Here is a 20,826-nt window from a genome sequence, read left to right on the forward strand (position 1 = left end):
ACTTTCTCCCACATTTTCATTAAGAAGATCGAGACACGGGATCATATCAAACTGTACATCAAAGTATTTTCTGTGCAGCAGTATGTATAGATTGCCAAAATTGGGTCATCTCTACAACTCAAATACATGCATATAAGTTCCACATTGAGGTAGGTCATTTACAATCAGGAGACATTTCGAATTTTATGGAGCCTTTACTTCCAAGTATTTCATTGTTTCTTCCTAAGCTAATAAAAACTCATTCACTGCTTTAATACATACAGCCAGGTTTATTTTACATAAACGCAATTTGCCTTGAAGTAAAATGTGTAAATTGTCATTCTAACTCTGAGGGTGTTAGGCAGCTGCATCTTAATAAGAGCGCTGGAAAAGATCAAGGCCACTGTTTCTTGTCTGTCCTATCCATGTTCACGAAGCATAGTCCTGCCTTTCAGGAAGAAGCTAGCGATTTAAAAAACGGCAGCATGCCAACTTTACCTTCTCAAAAGAACTGTAATTGTAATGTCAAAATGAAGATTTCAGCCTAAATAGACATATACAATATTATTTATCATGAGGGCCATAAACAATACCTAGTAATGCTTATTTATACTGCCAGAAATATTAAAATAAGGGCACACGTTCACAGTACAAATATAACTTTTTAAAAACATGGTTTCCCTTTTTCAACAGAAATGGTGGAATAGGGCTTGAAATGCTTTCCTAAATATAGTAAGCAAATTAAACAATTTACTATATTTAACCCTAACTGTAAAATACATCATACTGAATAACAGTACAAAATTGGCACCATTTCATAACAGAAGACTGATATTTTTTTATGGAGCTAGATAGCTGCCAAAAGGTTTAATGTACATATCGCTAGGATTGTAAGAAAAGCCATGCGTGAAACAGACGTGAAATGTAATCTGTGAACGTACAAACACCATGTTACGATTATGGACTAACAGTTTAGGCTTGAACAAATCTTGTTGCAATTCTGACATATAATAATACCTAGTTTTCTCACCAACAACGTACACCAAACGGCCCGTGATGAGTGCTACTCGAGTGAGCATAACACGGAAGTCAAGGAAACCGGAAAGAGGTATCCTGCACGTTTTCAAGTTAAAAGTCTTGTTTCTGTAATAGTCCTCAGTTGAGTTTACTCCACATTTAGGTCACTAATGTAATAGACTTGTTTGCCAGCACAAGTCCAGATAGCGCCCACAACAGTGAAGTTCCAGTCCGCTAGGTGTATCTCTACAGCATGGGCATATCTCTGGGTGACGTAGACATCCCCATGCATGCGCTTTATCAAAATATGACAAATTCAATATCCCACCATCCCATTCTCTGGGCTCTGTCTGCAATCATAACCAGTAGTATATACCAGGAATAATGAAACATTCACTAAACATCCATTATTAATCTATGAATTATGACCACTGGCATCTTTGCCACTCAAAATATTTTTTTAATAGAATATTTAAAAATGTATTTCATTGTTCAATCTTGCCAAAGCATATTAGGATAGGATTTAATATGAATTTAAAATATTTTGACTTATATGGATCAGGTCATGAACATCTGGACTTTGAAATGAGGGAGAGGTTAAATGTAGGCTAAATCTGGCATAAGCTTATTCCCACACTTTACAATACCTCTGTTGCAGTGGTTTTAGGTAGTCTCCGTATTTGCTTTTTCCTCCATCGCAACACTGCTTCCCAGTTGAAGAGCTTGTGATTTCTATGCAGCACCATGCGCCTTCCCGAAAAGCACCCCTCAGCTTCAGAAGATGCTCTTCTGGAGGCATGCAGCCAGAGTCATTATACCCTAGTTTAGGCCTATTTGTCTACTAGCCAAATAAAGTGCAGAGCATGCATGATGTGTGCAACTCATCACTCCAACATATTTGAACATTTAATTATTCCTTCATTCAAGTCAGTCAGTATGTCATCCATTCTGTCATGTGTCTGAATGGCAATAGGAACGACATCGAGAATGGAAGTTATTCATGTTTATTGAAATCCATGTATGTATTCAAAATTATCCAAAGTTCTTTAGTCTATCACTTTAATAATTCAATGTTTAATGTAGGCCTATTCAACAACAAAAAATAATTGTAGGCATTGCAATTTTGCTATCATTTTGGGTACTGGTGTCTTGCTGAATAATTTTAGAACTCCATTCATGTTTAACTTATTATAGACCCTAGCTCACAGGCCTCTAAATACTTAAAACAGTTGAAAAAGGCACATGCAGTGGCTGACAGGGAAAACAGATCTGGCAATAAGAATAGGTTATAGATCATCTTGACCATTTGTGACCGCTTGGCTATTTAGCTCAGGTCAGGTTATAGCCAAGACTTAATATTTTGACTTCTCATGTATTGATATAGCCTCTGCATGATGGGGTTGTGCAATGCAAGTGGCTATAACATGCCCACATAGTGGAATTCACAAATACAAAATGCCTAATTTAAGCCCTACAGTTTTTGCTCCCAAATACTGGAAAAAGTGAGATTCATTAGGTTACATGATCACCACAGCAATAAAATGATGCAATTATATGGCCATTAACAGCATGGCATATTTATATAGTAGAATAGGTTTAGCCTAAATCATATTTACTTTCTATTTTGCAGCTCAGGCGGTTATTCTAGACAAGGCTCTTCTGTGTCTTAATAGTATCATTCTCATAGGTAATTTGCTTAAGACCCAAGCCTATACTACGCCATCTACTGGTATAACGTCGTTATTCAATGTCGTTCTAAAACAAGCTCTAGCCTTATTTTGAAAATGACACCGGAAGCTGCAAAGCTAAAGTTTCTTGATTGACTAGCTAACTTCGCCTAGCTACGTTCGGTTCATGTCATTTGCAGATGCCACATTCCTGACACGTTTGTACGTATAATAATTCTATAAACGAGTAAAGGGAGATGTAAAGTAAAATCAAAAATGTTCATTCGTTTACAGATCCAATTTAACGGTTACGTTTCACGCATTGCTTTTCTTACGCGCCTAACAATTTCGGTATTTTCAATTTTTGGCAGCTATCTGGCACCATCATGTTCTGCCCAAAGTCCTCTGAGCGACATATACGCTATTCAAATGCCTGGCGACTCGTTACGACTTCCGTTTTATGCACGAAATGATTATAATTCTTGTGTAACCAACAAAAGGCGGTATTATTGTATTTTTTCATGTTGACAGACCTAAATCCATCCGAGAACATCACAGCGAGATTATACTACCTTTGCTACAATCGCTAGTCTCCCGTTTCATATGCGGTATTGTAAACGGAGTGGCGAGGATCACAGAGGAAATTGATCCTTTGTCTGGATACGACAAAATGTGACGTGACGCATTGCAAATGTAATTTCACATGCTGTATCTCAGATTAAAGCGGAGAACGGCATGTGAAGCGGAACAACCAGGGCCTTAACGGAGAGCACAGAAATTGATGTTGCGCCATTCAGATCGCCCTGTACACAAAAATGTTGCTCTGAACCGGTCTTGAACGCTTAAGTTTACCAAAATGCTTTGCAACTCTTGGACAAAAATCAAACATATCATTTTTTACAGTCTTTATTTTTTTTTTCTAATTACAGACTTATGGGTTAAAAATAAAAAAAGCTAAACTTTTTTTTTTTTAAACCCACTCCTGTTTCCAAAAACCAAACCCCTCCACACAAACCCACCCCCCTTAAAATAAAAGCTCCACTCTTTTTAATTAATTACTTTAGCCCCTGTGCCACTGTCTGAGACAGGGCCAGGGCCCTGGTACCCCCTCCCCCCTTCTCTGGTCCCATCTTTCTCACTCTCCCAACTAAAACAGCTGCTGCCATCTTGACATTAGCTCTCTCTATAAATGTGTGTGGTGGTTGGTTGTGTAGTGTCTGCAAAGTGTGTTGGCCTAGTGTGTGTGTGTGTAAGACAGCTCAACGCTTGTTGTAGTAAATGCCCCCTGCGGTAGCCCTGTGATCGCCCTGACCCCCTCCCCCCCACACAGACAGGATGGGGTGAGTGTGCATAGCAGGAGCAGAGAGAGAGAGAGACCCTGCCGAGACATTGGGGGGCGCCGCGGCCACCGGAGCAGGGGTTGTCAGCCTCCACTGGTCCTGAAACCTGAAACGACAAGAAGTGGTCTAATATACAGAGAGAGGAGAAAGAAGAGAGAGGGACATGGAGAGGAGGTGAAGGACATGGAGATGAGGTGACGGACAAATGGGAGGAGAAGCAGCACAGAAAGGCAGAGGGGTGCAAGGAGAAAAAAAAAAGTACCAGACCCACAAAAAAAAAGTAAAGTTGGCAGAGCTCTGGCCATGCTTTCTTGGGGTGAATGCCATGGGCTAAAAGGAGATTACATTTATTTACCCACTGAAAGGCAATCGCTGTCAGAATGACCAATGCTGGAAGATACTGAAAACAAGAGAGCATGGGATGGAACCAAAGGGAGATGGTAACAAAAGTGATGAGTTAAAGGATGGGGCAGGGTAAGTGGCAACTGGTCAGAGAACAGAGAGACAAGGGAATATGAGAACTCCAATACTACAACCTAAAACATAAACAACATTTTTGCTATTGGAAGTTTCACATGTACGGTACATAAAAAAAAGCAAAAAAGATTGACTTATCCTCGATGTTTGCTTTTCGAATGTAAGCATTTGGGGGCTGTGTTGGCTGTGACCCTCACACCCAGACAAAGGAGGCACATCTGCAGCCTGAGATAACATCTCAAAAGATATGCCACCAAATCTCCCCAACGGCCATCATATACCTTACCAGGGTGACCGCACCAACTCCGCACACGCACGCTCACACACAATCGCACACTGCGGCCAGTTTGTCTGTCCAGGATATATTTATATATTTTTTTTTTGTCTTTTTTTGTCTTTTTTCTTCTCAGGGTTCCTTCCTTTATTGGGGGACTTTTTTCATTCTTTTTTTTGGTATGGGGACAAGGAGGTGATAGTAAGGGGGTTTGGGGGTATTAGTAAGGGGAATACCACGATGTTGTTCGCCCTCGGCCCCTGGAAAAGAGAGAGAAAAAGAGGGTGAGTTTCTTGGCTTAAAAAGACAGACACCAATTTTAGGTGTGAAGTGTGTATGTGTGCAGGTAGAAAGGGGGCCTGGTGAGATCTCAATCCTTCAGGTAGACTGGGGGGGGGGGTTCATAAAGATTAATGTATACCATCTTAATGGCATTGTGCCTTTGATAAGTGTTGAATTACCACAATTTCAATTAAGAATAATTGACAGTACAGAAAGAAGCCGAAACCAGCTTTGTCAACAGTAAAATGTGTAATTCTCAGATTATACAGGACTATAAAAATAATAGTAGGGGTGTGGGGACAGTGAGGCACTCGCTCTCCCTCTTTCTCTCTCTCCTCTTTCTCTCTGTGAGAGCAGCTCCTGAGGTCGCTGTTGGGAGAGAACCTGAGAACAGCAGCCTCCAACCCACCCCACAAACCCTCCCAACAGAATGACAGACACACTAGAACAGTCATTCACATGCTATAGGACAGGACACATACATACATACATACATACATACATACATACATACAGCTCCAGCATGCAGACAGACTTGACTGACCCATTCTCCTGACAACCTGAACTGGACCATCTCAAAACAGACACACAGCCAGCATCAAAATCAAATCACACATTGCTTTTCCATTCTCACGCATCACCACCACCGTCAGACCCAGGCATCCAGTGCCCACAAACACAGGGGTCACACTAAAGCAGAAACCACTGGTTAGAATGCTGAAGTCAAAATCAGGCTGCAGGAATGAACCCTCCATTCCGGAAGTGAAGGCAGTGGGTGGGACTACCTGGCCAAGTGGCCATCTAGCCTATGTATTTGATGCACTAATGTGTAGTTAACAATCAAGTTGGTTTTAGCAACAAGACAAAGCACCTGCACTCTCCCCATAGTAGGCAAACCACTCCTTGGTTAGCCCATCTCTGGGTAATATGTATGAGCCCAACCTGGTCTCAAGAGAATTTCTTATTCTGTACATAAATTCAAGATGCTCCATTTAGTATGATATGTTTCGTATGTATTAAATTTGTGGATGTTCTTCGCCCATTTCGTATGATGTAATTCGTAACATACAGTACCAGTCGAAAGTTTGGACACCTACTCATTCCAGGGTTTTCCTTAAATTGTTTACTATTATTCTACAATGTAGAAAATAGTAAAGACATCAAAACTATGAAATAACACACATGGAATCATGTAGTAACCAAAAAAAGTGTTAAATCAAATCAAAATATATTTTATATTTGAGATTCTTCAAAGTAGACACCCTTTGCCTTGACAGCCTCTCAACCAGCAAATATATGATATTACGAATTCTAGCTAGTGGCTAACGTTAGCTAGCTGGATACTGTTAGCTAGGCTAGGGGTTAAGTTTAGGAGTTAGGTTAAAGGGTTAAGGTCAGCTAAAACAGTTAAAGTTATAGCTAACATGCTAAGTAGTTGAAAAGTTGCTAATTAGCTAAAATGATCTGTGATGAGATTTGAACTCGCAACCTATGGGTTGCTAGACTTTTGCGATTTATGTATTATGTAACCATATTAAAAATGTAACATATCATACTAATTTGAGTGTCCGGTTTTACATTTACTATATTATGTGTAGTCTATGAGACCAGGCTGATGAGCCATCCAGCAGTGTGCATGGTGCATGAGATTCTGACAAGACCAAAATAATTTCCAATCACGTCATTCTACTAATTGTCTTAAATAGGACTTTGCAGATAGCATATTTTAGCAGGGCAATTTTTTTTTATCAGTGATTGTTGATTGACAATCATATCAGCAGCTCCCACAGAGGGGCCAAATAAGGTACAACAGATGAGCAACTGATACCATTAGTCTAGGTGAATGGAAAGGTTGGTCCATTGGTCAGAATCTCATTGCATGTCAGTTGATGAGGATGCTCATTTTGATTGCTCTGCAGCCCTCAGTCTCTCAGCAATACATATCGAACAGGACATGGGCCCAGAGACAGAGCTCCACCGTGAGGCCCACTGTGAGCGCTCAATGAGTCATCATGGGAACCCCCCTCTCACCTCACACTGAGAGACACAGCAGGACACACACTCCAGGGAGACACACCAGACTCCCAGTGCACAGCGCTTTGATCCACTCCAGGTTTTACATACATAGGGGGTAGGCTTTTGTATGGATTGAAAACAAATACAGATTGCAGGGATGTTGCTTTGGAAAGGTCACAGGCAAAAGACGGCTCTGGAGCAGCTGCACCAGGTGAACACACAGGATGGATATATTATATTACTCTGAACAGCGCACCCGTCTCCTATCAGTGAATCATTAGAACAACATCTAGTTAACTGAGCGGAAGAGTACAGCAGGAAAACTAATACTATATAAATATACACGCACGCCAATGAATGTTTAAGCAACAATGCTAACGTGTCCACCTAGAGAACTTATAGAAGCCATCCACGGTACACTACAATGCTAACGTGTCCACCTAGAGAACTTATAGAAGCCATCCACGGTACACTAAAGACACCCAATTACATTTAAAACTTACATGGCATCTGAATCGTCCTTATGGAATCCAACCATTAACACTGAACAAATGAAAACTAAATCCGACAAGTCATTCTTTGCCTGTCACCTTTTTAAGCATTAATGACCAGCACTGTGGGAGAGATGCTCACTCACAGTCAGTATGTATACGTACGTAATGTCCAAAGTCGTACAAAGAGCCTGCCACTCATACATGTACAGCCTGGGAGGATCGCACTGCCGTGCACTGAGAGTTTGGCTGCCTCCTCTGAAACGGTTGTAGGTGGTGCATGCAACAAGACCGCTCCACACTGACTGACCCATCTGACTCCCTCCACCAGTCTCGCTTACCTTTCCACTCACCATAACCCCACTCTAAAAGGGAACTTCTCCTCCACTGTGCTCTGGATACACACCTTCACTGATATTGCTGGAATGTTGTTCAGCAATGCTAGCCAACGCTTCAGTCCCCTCCCACTACAGGCAGGCTAATAGACGTTCAATGCCTATAGAAAAAGTCTATACCCCCCCCTTGGATTTCTTCACATTTTATTGTGTTACAAAGTGGGATTAACATATTTTTTTTAATTATCATTTGTCAATCTACACAATATACTGTGTCAAAAAGCAAAATTCTAACTTTTAAAAGATGAAAAAATAAAACACTAATATACCTTGAAATGGACAACACCTTTGGCAGCGATTACAGCTGGGTACATTTTAGTCATTTAGCAGACACTTATCGAGAGTGACTTACAGGAGAAATTATGGTTGTGCCTTGCTCAAGGGCACAGATTTTTCACCTAGTCGGCTTGGGGATTCAAACCAGCAACCTTTCAGTTACTTGCCAACCCTCTTAATCACAAGGCTACCTGGGTAAGTCTCATAAGAGCTTTGCTGTATTGTGCAATATTTACCCATTCTTTTTTTTTTATTCTTCAAGCTCAGTCAAGGTGTTGAGGATCATGGCTGGCCATAGACTTTCACAAGCAGATTTAAGTCTAACTCAGCTACTCAGGAAGAGTCACGCTTCTTGGTAAGCAACTCCAGTGTAGATCTGGCTTTGTGTTGTAGGTTATGGTCATGCTGAAAGGTGAATTCCTCTCCCAGTGTCTGGTGTAAAACAGACCGAACCAGGTTTTCCTCTAGCATTTTGCCTGTGCTTACCTCCATTAGGTTTCTTTTCATCCTGCAAAACTCCCGTGTCTTTGCCAATGTCAAAATATCCATACCATGATGCAGCCACCACCATGTTTAAAAATAAGGCATTTACACAGTGATGTGTTGCGTTGCATTTGCAGTTAAGCCAAAAAGTATTACTTTGCTGCGTTTCTGCAGTATTACTTTAGTGCCTAGTTGCAGACATATGCATGTTTTGGAATATTTCACTCTCATTTAGGTCATTATTGTGGAGTCACTACAATGTTGTTGATTCATCCTCAGTTTTCTCCCATCACAGCCATTGAAATCTGTAACTCTTAAAAATCACCAATGGCCTCATGGTGACAACCCTAAGCAGTTTCCTTCCTATCCTGCAGCTCAGTTTAGAAGAACGACTGCGTCTGGGTGGTTTAATACAGCTTAATGATTAACTTGACCATGCTTAAAGAGATAATAAATGTCTGATTTGTTATTGTTACCCATCTACCAATCACTGCCTTTCTTTAGGAGGCTTTCGAAAAGCTCACTGCTCTTTGTAGTTAAATCTGTGCTTGAAATTCAATACTTGACATAAGCCTTACAGATTTATTGGGGACAGAGGAAGGGGTAGTCATTTAATTGTCAGCCCCTATTATTTCACAGTGAGTCCATCTAACTTATGTGATTAGTTAAAGGTGCTACATATGATCTATAATATTTTTTGTATTGTAATTTCAGAAAATTTCCATAATATACTGTATCTGCAATAATAGTGGAATGATAGACAATCACAACGCTGTGAAACACTGATGTTCTCCTATTGATTTCTCCCGCCGGAGCAGCGACAGTTGTCAAAATGTGAAAACTGATCCAACTTTATGTTATCTAGTGGAAATCGTCCTGTCATTTCCTGGTTGCAAAAATAAAATGCTCAAATTTATCCCGGCACTGAGTACATTTCAGGTCTGCTGAGCGCAAACTTGAACATTGTGAAAATTCTATGCAACTTCCGCTGTGCATTTACTGTGAAAACTTAGGCTGTACCCACTTTAAGTTACAGTTTTAACAGTGGCCAAGTAGTCTACTGGATCATAATGTAAGCCTACAAGTGGCCTACAATTTTAAAAAAGAACAGAAAATTGCATCCCATAACATTTTAACACGGAAATAGCTGTTTTATCATTCAGCCTACAGTAGCAGCCAATGTGTGGTGTTCAATGTAGGCCCACATTCCATGAGATGTGGAAAACATTTAAAAAAATGCAGGGCTTGATATTACCCTGTTTATCCACTTGTCCTTCAGACAAGGTGACTGAAAATGTGTTGTTTGAGGCAAGAAACCACTTTGCAAGGGCTCCAGTGGCGCAGCGGTCTAAGGCACTGCATCTCAGCGCAAGAGGTGTCACTACAGTCCCTGTTTCGAATCTAGGCTGAATCACATCCGGCCGTGATTGGGAGTCCCATAGGGCGGCACACAATCGGCCCGGGGTAGGCCGTGTTGTAAATAAGAATATTGTTAACTGACTTGCCTAGTTAAATAAATAAAATGCATTATTATTATTATTATTATTATTCCCATACCATTATTATGGAGAATCAGACAAACTATGCTACCTTTTGCCATTGGCTACTTCGCTTTTACAAGACAGTCTCAAAATACAACAGTGCCCCTTTAAGAGTTACAAAAAAGCTCTCTACCTGACTCACTTCTCAAAGATGGCTAGAAATGTAAAAATGTTGTGCTCTTGTAGGAAGCAACCATTCCCCATTGTTGACTAGAAATTGGCTATAACTGGGCTAATATCTCACTAACTAGTAAAGGATATGAACAAAACGTGCACAGGTGGCTACATGCAGCGCATGCTTTGATCTCAAAACAAGCGCATCAACTCATGACCGCTCATGCTGTAAACACAGTCCAGTTCAAAGTGAATGGGACAGGTCCATATATGGCACTTTGCATATAGGCCTACTGCAGGTCTGGTTATGGCGCACCGGTCTGTGTAGAGTATGGGCCTGCGTCGAGCCCGTCAATGCAATAGAATCCATATATTAATTTAAATATCTATTTTATTCACCCCAATTTTGTGATATCAAATTGGTAGTGAGTCTTGTCCCGTCGCTGCAACTCCCCTACGGACCCGGGAGAGGTGAAGGTCGAGAGCCATGTGTCCTAAAACACGACCCTGCCAAGCTGCACTGCTTCTTGACACACTGCTCGCTTAACCCGGAAGCGAGCCACACCAATGTGTCGGAGGAAACATTATCCAGCTTGCAACTTAATTCAGCTTGCAGGCGCCCGGCCCGCCACAAGGAGTCGCTAGAGTGCGATGGGACAAGTAAATCCCGGCCAGCCAAACCCTCCCCTAACCCGGACGACGCTGAGCCAATTGTGCGCCACCTCATGGGTCTCCTGGTTACAGCTGGCTGTGACACAGCCTGGGATCAAACCCAGGTCTGTAGTGACGCCTCAAGCACTGCAGTGCCTAAGACCACTGCGCCACTTGGGAGTCCCTTGCAATAGAATCCTACTCCAATACACTCTACTTACAAGAAAATCTCTTGCACAGATAGTTTTGCATACTAACTCTTGCATAGTTCGTTTTGTTTCGGTATGTTAGATCGAAAGTGGCTAATATTGGGGCCTCCCGAGTCAAGCACAACTCCCACAGAGCAAAACGTTGATAGTGTTAAGGGTTAAACTCTAAAAAGTTGAGTAGTTCAATCTCGGGCTGATTACTTCTGCGCAGCAGTCTGTGGGGAGCTGCGCACCCATGCACAGCTTAGAGGGAACATTGCTGTTTGCTCAATTTCAGTTTGTGACAAAACAAGCACTGAATAGTGTTGGGAATCATTGCACCATCTAATTCACTATGAAAAAATAAAGATATATATATTTTTAAACAGGTCTCTGAAACTAGTGGCCCAAACAGCAATTTTCAGTTTTGTTCCACCAGCTTCAAAACACTAATAACTATATTTTTTGTCATTGAAAATATATTTCACAGCCATTCAGTGCGAGTTCTCACACAATCTGAAATTGAGTGAACAGTGTAGAATTTTAGAAACCAGGAAATGACAGAGCCATTTCCTCTAAATAACACAGCCACAAAGTCAGAACATCTTGACAACACCTGCTGCTCTGGCGGGAGAAATCAATAGCCGAATATCACAGCCAGTCACAACACTGGTGGGTAAGTAACACTATGAAACACTATCCTTCCACTATTAGCAGCAGATATTATGGACATTTTCTGAAATTACAATGCAAAAATTCCAAAAGCCGTGTGGCTCAGTTGGTTGAGCATGGCGCTTGCAAAGCCAAGGTTGTGGGTTTGATTCCCACGGGGGCCAGTACAAAAAATAAATGTATGAAAAATGTATGCGCTCAATACTGAAACATGCTGACCACACCGCTCGTGTCGCGTGCGCTGCAAAATAAATGTGTTATTCAATCATTGCACCCACACTGCTCACGAGCGTCTGCATGGCCAGGTGCTAAAATACAACTATGTTCTATTTGTTGCGCTTAGCAAGTCCCGCCTCTCCCATTTCCTCATTGGTTTTTAGGAGCATATACCCACATGGGTGATTGAAAGATGGACTGAAGTCCACATTCAGTTCATCTTTGTGGTAATGCGCCGTAAAGTTGGTTGCCAACCGCCATATAAAGTCCAAAGAAGAAAAGAAGCCTGAAGGAGGAGAGATGACAAAAAACTAAATTGGGTTTACCCTTTTATCTGTGGATGAATTGTCAGAGTAGAGGACCTTGTGCATTTCAGGTATAATAAAACAACCCAATGTTTATATCCCAGGACAAATTAGCTAGTAACAGCTAGCTAAACTGCCATAAATGTTTAATGCTTTTCGACCTGTCCCCAAATGAATACAATTGGTTCAGAGTTTGCTTTTATATTTCAACATGCGTGTCCTGATTGCTTCTGGTGTAGGTTGGTTTTTACCTATTAGATTAACTTTTTGTCGTAAAAAACCTTCTAGAACCAAGCAGCGCAAAAATATTCTATATGTGTAGGGAAGTATTTAAACACTTGCTTAGGTCCAACCTCTGATCTTTCCAAGCATTTTTTATATGCTAAAACAGGATAAAAATTTTAAGAAAAATAAGAAAACATATCAAATCATACTACTCGTTAAACATTTAAGAACGCCTCGGTAAATGGTAAATACACAGATATACAGTGGGGTCTAAAATTGACAGCCTTGATAAAGGTGAGCAAAAATGACTGTATAAAATCAACAATTTGAGTACTGAGCTGTATTTTATGGTTAAAAAAATAGGGAAGTTACAGTACCGGTCAAAAGTTTTTGTTGTGCGCATTCAGGCAAACTGAATGCGCACAACAGTAAACCGATAATCTCATAGATAACCTCACCTGAATACCATATTCATAATGTATCAAATATATCATATATCGTTACTTGAACATTTTAGAGTAGTCAAGCAATCTTTTTATTTAGTCTTGTCGATGGTGCGATTGTGGAGAATGTCACTCTGTGGCATTGCCTCTTTCAGTAATTGTTTTTAACTTGGGGGGGACAAAATCACCATGCGGGTGTGCATGCGGTTTGGTCAGCATATAAGTCACTCTTGATAAGCACATCTGCTAAAGGACTAAAATATAACCATTTAAAAATGTTTATAAAAATCATGTGTAGCACCTTCAAGTAAAATTTTAATTCTGAACTAATTTAGGTTTGCCTAAACAAAGGGGGTGATTAGTTCTGCAATTACTATATTGTCATTTAATTTTTATTCCTTTGTAAAAGTGAAGAATTTTATTTTTCACTGACATTATGGACTATTGTGTAGATCAATTAAATATTTTTATTAAATCTATTTCAAACCCACTTTGTAACACAACAAAATGTGAAAAGATTAGACCGGTGTAGACTTTCTACAGGCACTGTACCTTCAATGATTCTCTATATGCCCAATTTCAACCACCAGCCCATAGACACCGGATGGCCCCACTGAGTCTTGGGCAGGAGCATGTTTAGAATTGAGCACACTCTCTCCTCAGTACTCTCTCTTCACTGCACATTCTGAAGCCAGGTCAGAAAACCAACACTAGCACCTGCCCCTTCAGTGTTTGCGCTACCAAATTGCTTACACCTATTCGGTGCTTTAAGATCTGCAAACAGTGTGTGTGTGTGTGGGGGGGGGGGGGGGGGTTGGCTTCAGGCTTTACGGTGTCCTCACTGCCCACCATCTCCCTCTCTCCTCATCCTCACTTCCTCCATAATCTCACTCAGCACTCATTCTACTGCCCTTCAACTCTCCCTCACTTTTCCATACTATTCCCCTCCCCCAGGTAATGGCCAGCTGTCTCTCAGTCTCAGGGTATGAGTGTCCCGGGGTGCTCACCTGAAGGCCCGTCCTCTGCCTCTGGGCGGTGTGTAGCCACTGTAGTAACGTGCGCGCGACGGGTTAAAGTTCCCTCCTCGTGAGCGGAAGCGGGCCCGAGGAAACCCGCGGTCTGTGGTGCTGATACCTGGCCTGTTTGTTCTCTTCACACCCACCTGGCAGGATCAAGACAGGGGAAACAGGAAACCACAGGTTAGACAATAGCACAGGGGCCACAGAGTTCAGAAGGGCACAGGGGTCAGTCCCATTTAACACCCAGTTAATGTAGGAAATGAAACTGAAATTCGGTTCATACAGATAAATTGCTCAGAATTTAGATTTTCCCCATTTCCTTCGTTTATTTGAAACGGAATTGACCGTGACAGTAGCTAGGTTTCCATCCAATTGGCGACAGATTTTCATGCAAATATTCTAAAATCTGCATAAAAACAATATACGCAAATCAGAGATTTGTTTCCATCAAACTGACTTGTTGCGTACAAAAAAGGCTGCGCGTGATGATGTCGTGCAAAGGCGCATCAAACTCCTCACCATGCACTTTCACCACCCTGGGAAGTTCATAACTTAATTCATCTGTAACCTAATAAACTGTAGTCATAGAGGGAGGACCACACAGCATATCACGTGACTCCCAAGTTTACTTCAATATGATGGTTATTATATCAGTATTTGCACATAAATATCTGTAGTTGCCATGGCAGGTGGGAATTTTTCCCCCAACATGTACTTTACTTGCATAAAAAAGGTTGGGATGGAAACCTGGTTTATGAAACAGTGTTGCGTCCTCACCTTAATCTGCCTTCCTCTGAACAGAGACTCGTCCAATGCCATGGCCGTCCTCACAGACTCCTTGTCTGAAAACTCAATATAGGCAAACCTGCAACAGCAGCAGAAATATAATTAGCGTCACGAAGCACTAAAATCACAGTGCACAATTCACTGAACAATCATGGACACCTCTTTTCAATAATTCCCTAATAATGAGAATAAAATGTTTGATGAGCAACAGTTTAGCAACCTGATCATCATCATCCTCCTAACTGGTTTCTCTCATACACAAATGAGAAGCTTCAGAAAATAACTCCAGGCTATTAGAATAAGCAGTTACTTTCAATTAACACTACTGAGACCTGAATCAAACAGAATAATATTAGCTAGTTTTATTGCATTACTTCAAGTGGAAAGGGAATGATAAAAGCTTTTATACTAGTCATGAATTGTACACCTGTGCGCTTGGCTATAAAATGGACATGGGCACTTGAGTGAGCTAGACCACCATGTCAGTGAAGAAATCCTCTGTGATGCAGTCCGAGTCATCTCTATAGAAAGTTAGGGCAATGCGGTTTCAGTCTTCCGAGAGCGCCACTTTCTCCTCCTTAGCTGTTGCTAAGTGATAGACACTTCTGCATTGTGCTGTTTATTTCTGATCGGTTTTCGAAAACCTATGAAGATGTCAAGTGAATGCAGATATGCAATTTGTTGACAACACCCCCCCTGCTGAAAGTCTTAACTCTAGATGACTAGGACAATGTATTTACGTACCTGTGAATAAAAGAGCACTACTTCTCTAACCCGCACATGGAATGTAGGCAATTACCCTCTGGGATGCCGAGAGGGTATAGCTAGTAAAATGGTGTCTACACAATCTTTAGGGTGGAGGCTGTAAACGTCTTATTTACTCTAGATGACTGATAGAAGAACGCTGCATAGTGTACTCACAGGTCTGTAAGTGAAAGAGCACTACTGCACATGGAGGGAATGAGGGTGTAGGCATTTACCCTTTGGGATGCCCTGTGAACTTGTCACACAGGATGGTGACTCTGTTGACGGAGCCGCAACCGTGGAAGTGGGCTTCTAGCTCCTCCGCCGTGGCGCCGTAATCAACCTGTCCAGAGAGGGAGAACGGTGAGATACCGCTGACACAGTGCCTAGTCAATTCCGCATACAGAATCAACTCAGAGCCAAACCCCAAATTGAGGTTTTTGCATTCAAAGTAATGTGAAATCATGCATGATGTCAATTTGAAACTCTGCTACACTCATCATATGATAGAATCACCTTGAACACCTAACCAGGTGAATTCCACATACACCCAAAATAGAAACACCATCTGAGGTTAAGGAGGGGGTGAAGCCTTACGTTTCCAACATAGATAGATCTCGCGTCGGCTTCCATTTTCTCCTCGATGGACATGATGACGGGACCGGCTAGAGAGAGCAAAATTGAGACAAATTTATATACACTACCGTTCAAAAGTTTGGGGTCACTTAGAAATGTCCTTGTTTTCCATGAAAACATACATGAAATGAGTTGCAAAATGAATAAGAAATAGTCAAGACGTTGACAAGGTTATAAATAATGATTTTGAATTGAAATAATTGTGTCCTTCAAACTTTGCTTTCGTCAAAGAATCCTGCATTTGCAGCAATTACAGCCTTGCAGACCTTTGGCATTCTAGTTGTCAATTTGTTGAGGTAATCTGAAGAGATTTCACCCCATGCTTCCTGAAGCACCTCCCACAAGTTGGATTGGCATGATGGGCACTTCTTACATACCATACGGTCAAACTGCTCCCATAACAGCTCAATAGGGTTGAGATCTGGTGACTGTGCTGGCCAGTCCATTATAGACAGAATACCAGCTGACAGCTTCTTCCCCAAATAGTTCTAACATAGTTTGGAGCTGTGCTTTGGGTCATTGTCCTGTCGTAGGAGGAAATTGTCTCCAATTAAGCACCGTCCACAGGGTATGGCATGGCGTTGCAAAATGGAGTGATAGCCTTCCTTCTTCAAGGCCCCTTTTATCCTGTACAAATCTCACACTGTACCACCACCAAAGCACCCCCAGACCATCACATTGCCTCCACCATGCTAGACAAATGGCATCAAGCACTCCTCCAGCATCTTTTCAATGTCTCACGAATGTTCTTTGTGATCTCAACACCTCAAACTTAGATTTGTCTTAGATAACACTTAGATAACACTAAGTTTGTCTCAAACTTAGATAACACTTTTTTCCCCCAATTTTCCTCTGTCCAGTGTCTGTGTTCTTTTGCCCATCTTAATATTTTCATTGGCCAGTCTGAGATATGGCTTTTTTTTGCAACTCTGCCTAGAAGGCCAGCATCCCGGAGTCTCCTCTTCACTGTTGACGTTGAAACTGGCGTTTTGCGGGTTCTATTTAATGAAGCTGCCAGTTGAGGACTTGAGGCATCTGTTTCTCAAACTACACACTAATGTACTTGTCCTCTTGCTCAGTTGTGCACCAGGGCCTCCCACTCCTCTTTCTATTCTGGTTAGAGCCAGTTTGCCCTGTTCCGTGAAGGTAGTAGTACACAGCATTGTACGAGATCTTCAGTTTCTTGGCAATTTCTCATATAGAATAGCCTTCATTTCTCAGAACAATAGACTGACGAGTTCCAGAAGAAAGTTCTTTGTTTTTGGCCATTTTGAGCCTGTAATCGAACCCACAAATGCTGATGCTCCAGATACTCGACTAGTCTATTGAAGGTCAGTTTTATTGCTTCTTTAAATCAGCACAACAGTTTTCAGCTGTGCCAACATAATTACAAAAGGGTTTTCTAATGATCAATTAGCCTTTTAAAATGATAAACTTGGATTAGCTAACACAACCATGCCATTGGAACACAGGCGTGATGGTTACATAGGCCTCTGTAGATTATCTTTTTTTATTTTAACCTGCCGTTTCCAGCTACAATAGTCATTTACAACATTTAAACTGCATTTCTGATCAATGTGATGTTATTTTAATAGGCAAAAAAAAAATGCTTTCCTTTCAAAAACAAGGACATTTCTAAGTGACCCCAAACGTTTGAACAGTAGTGTATATTTGGAAGGGTCTGATATTAAATGAATCTCTGTCTTGTAGCTGCTCTGGAAACTTCTGTCAAATACAAAAATTATTTGGTCTTCTCAAACAGTCATTTTGGGAGACATGTTCCGAGGCACCTTATCACTCTTTCTTCCCAAATAAACTCACCTGGTGGAGGGCTAAGATTCATCTGTTTCTCCACCTCGTTCTGTAACTCCTTCAGCTTTTCTGCTTCCTCCTCCATCTCTCGCACCCGAGCTTTGATCGCCTCCAGCTCCTGAAAAAATAAAAATAATCAATAATCAGCAATTGAAACACACACCACACCAGTCGGCAGCCTTGACAGACATCATGGGAATAAAACAAGAAAAATGTATCAAAGGAATGATTTCATTGTATTCATCCATGCCGTGCAAGCGCATGACACACTTGGCAGTTCAGTAGCCTAAGATGACCCTGTTCCTGCACTGGCTGCTGAGTGGAACAGGCTCGCAGCACATGACCATCGCCCCGGGGTCTTTGTATCAGGCTTCACCATTCATTTCACAGACTGCTCGCTCAGCAAGAATCCCCACCGCCCCAGTGATGGCCAATAAGATGGTGGTGCCATACATCCTGTTGGGTGGGATCCCTTATTGGGTTCTGGCCTCCTTGACATTGCTGCATTGCAGCGCAATGGGAGTTGCTCCAAATCCATCCTGGACTACTGACACTATTTGCATTGCAGGTTAATCCATTCCAGGTCTTGGGGATGTCTTACATGGCCCCATTGATCATAACCAATAGACAAATTCAACAGCTTCGACAGGCTTCAAGAAGAAACAGTGAAATCCCTGGAAACTACATGGCTTATTTGATTCGGTGATGACTGGCTGCATTTTGTCGCATATTTACTGTAGTCTCTTCCCTCCTGAAAATATCGAAGGATGCAAGCCCAGCCCTAAAAAAAATACTGCACCCCCAGTCTCGTGCTGACAGAATTGCTTTCGAACACATTCTATGCCAAAAACCACGATCACACATGCATATACAAATCAGAAACATTGTAGATAACATTTAAATGCAAGCCAACAGCTTTAATTTGAATATTTTCAATCCGCATCTTTGCACACTACCACAGTAATATCCATAACCCACTAATTTAATCAAGCGATAATACCTACTCATAATACTCAAAATTACATATTTAAAAATGCTTGCGTTTCGCAAGTCACTCAATGCCTTTAGTGGGAGAATAAACATGCGTGTCAGGTGCATGTCTGCAACTTCCCAATTATTAGCTAGCTAACTAGCCAGCCAACTACCATTAACTCGTCGGCTCCCTCCCACTAACGTTATATCCAGCCCAAATATCCATATCCATTCATCCCTACTACAACAGAGCAAGTGCCGCATACTTTTCTGCTAGCATTTTAGCTATATAACAGTTAGATAGATAGTAACTCAAAACATTAAAGCTTTTTTACTAGTCATCACTTAAATTTTCACGGAGTTGACGATCATGTTCCGTATGCGCATCAGCGCTTCCATTACAGCAGCTGTCAGCGTATGAGAAAAGAAAGGAGGCGTGTTTACCGTGAGCTCTCGCAGTGTCTACGGATGGACTCGCAATCCGGCGGCTAATGGCGGCCTGTCCTACCCTCGCCCCTGTCTACATCTCCGTCTTGCATTTTTGCGACGAATATTTTTCCCCCACTAGGTCGACAGCACTGGCGCAGAGAAACTACCAACGCTGCTGCGCCAACATGGCCGCCAAAATCACGCATGTCACCACACATTTCTACTGAGCCTCAATGTCGGATATCAACCAAGAGATAAAAAAAAGACACCACCGGGAATAAAAAAAGATATAGCTGATTGCAGCTTAAAATAACGTGTTCACACCCACAATCTCTATCGTACAATACACATGTATTGTTTCAACTTGAGTGAGGTTTTGGGCATAAACTATGCCCTTCACTTACCGGGTCCTCGATCGCGGCCTCTCCCTCCTCTAATCCAGGTTCCTCATCGCCAACACCCGGGTCTTCTAGTTCTGGGTGCCCTGGGTCTGAGTCCAGCAGGGATTCTTCCGTCATCCCGGAGTCCATTCCGTTACCGAACTCCGCCATCTCCCAATTCCGGTTTATCCGACGCGCCTCGTGGCTTAAACCAACGTTACAGGCCCCTACTCACACAGCGGGAGAGTGAGTGGGGCGAAAGAAAAAAAACGGCGGAAACCGCCGCTTAGGAAAGTTAAAACGTGAAATAAAAGGCCAGCTTCGACTCTAGCCACTGTCCGAACGGGTTCCTACTTCAATTGCAAAGGCTACTTCAGTTGTGTGTGTATCGAAGTTTCAGCGGAGAGCCTAACGTTACAGTTTATTTACATTAAGAAATATACATAACATAAAAGATTCTCTTCTCGAGTGCTGTGTCCTCAGTTCAGAAATGGAAGTCGGGGGTGGAGTTACGTACTGCGGGCGTAAACTCGCAATCTTATTACTCAATTAAGCATTGTAGACACACCTTCTACCGTCATTCGTTGTCGTCTATTGGATATATGGCAGCACATTTATGCGTTCTTACCAATTTCGCCTTACACTTCAAACTCGGATTCGATTAGAAGTATGTCAATCACAAAGCCCACCCAATTTGTCTTTCGACCTATGACTGTATTTTCATTAATTCTCCGCTACTCCACTAGCACAGATAGAACAATGAGACAGATATTTCACCGGATGTATACATGTGAAGCATCCGCTTGGCATTTGCACAAACTACCAAATCTGGTATTGAGGAAAAGCCCAGTGGCCGGCAACGGGAAAGATGGAACATTCTGCAACATTTCTCATCGATTAAACGTTTGATCTCAATACAGTTTTCTGTTCCCAAAACTATAATATGTTATGAACAAAGTGGACAAAGTCTTGTACACTTTACTCTTTGCCAATATT

At 41.8% G+C, this 20,826-nt stretch overlaps 1 protein-coding gene across 2 annotated transcripts; it reads right to left on the reverse strand.

The window, feature by feature from the left end:
- Positions 1–3,553: 3,553 nt before the first annotated feature.
- Positions 3,554–20,324, reverse strand: pabpn1 (poly(A) binding protein, nuclear 1). 2 transcript variants are annotated; one of them, XM_014181037.3, is made up of 7 exons: positions 19,855–20,324; positions 18,059–18,167; positions 16,199–16,266; positions 15,838–15,944; positions 14,849–14,936; positions 14,060–14,214; positions 3,554–4,109 (listed from the first exon to the last, which is right to left on the reverse strand). In XM_014181037.3, exons 1-7 carry the CDS (start codon positions 19,999–20,001, stop codon positions 3,923–3,925), a joined length of 861 nt encoding a protein of 286 aa, XP_014036512.1. In that variant the 5' UTR covers positions 20,002–20,324; the 3' UTR covers positions 3,554–3,922.
- Between the last annotated feature and the right edge of the window lie 502 nt (positions 20,325–20,826).

This window comes from Salmo salar, chromosome 29 (genome assembly GCF_965601325.2).
Source record: "Salmo salar chromosome 29, fSalSal1, whole genome shotgun sequence".
In the NCBI taxonomy this organism is placed as follows: domain Eukaryota; kingdom Metazoa; phylum Chordata; class Actinopteri; order Salmoniformes; family Salmonidae; genus Salmo; species Salmo salar.

Excerpts from the sequence above, each read along its gene's own strand:
- pabpn1 (XM_014181037.3), bottom strand. The coding sequence starts at position 20,001 with ATGGCGGAGTTCGGTAACGGAATGGACTCCGGGATGACGGAAGAATCC. Across the intron at positions 18,168-19,854 it reads AGGCCGCGATCGAGGACCCG|GAGCTGGAGGCGATCAAAGC; the intron begins GTAAGTGAAGGG and ends TTATTTTTTCAG. Across the intron at positions 16,267-18,058 it reads GAATCTTAGCCCTCCACCAG|CCGGTCCCGTCATCATGTCC; the intron begins GTGAGTTTATTT and ends TGCTCTCTCTAG.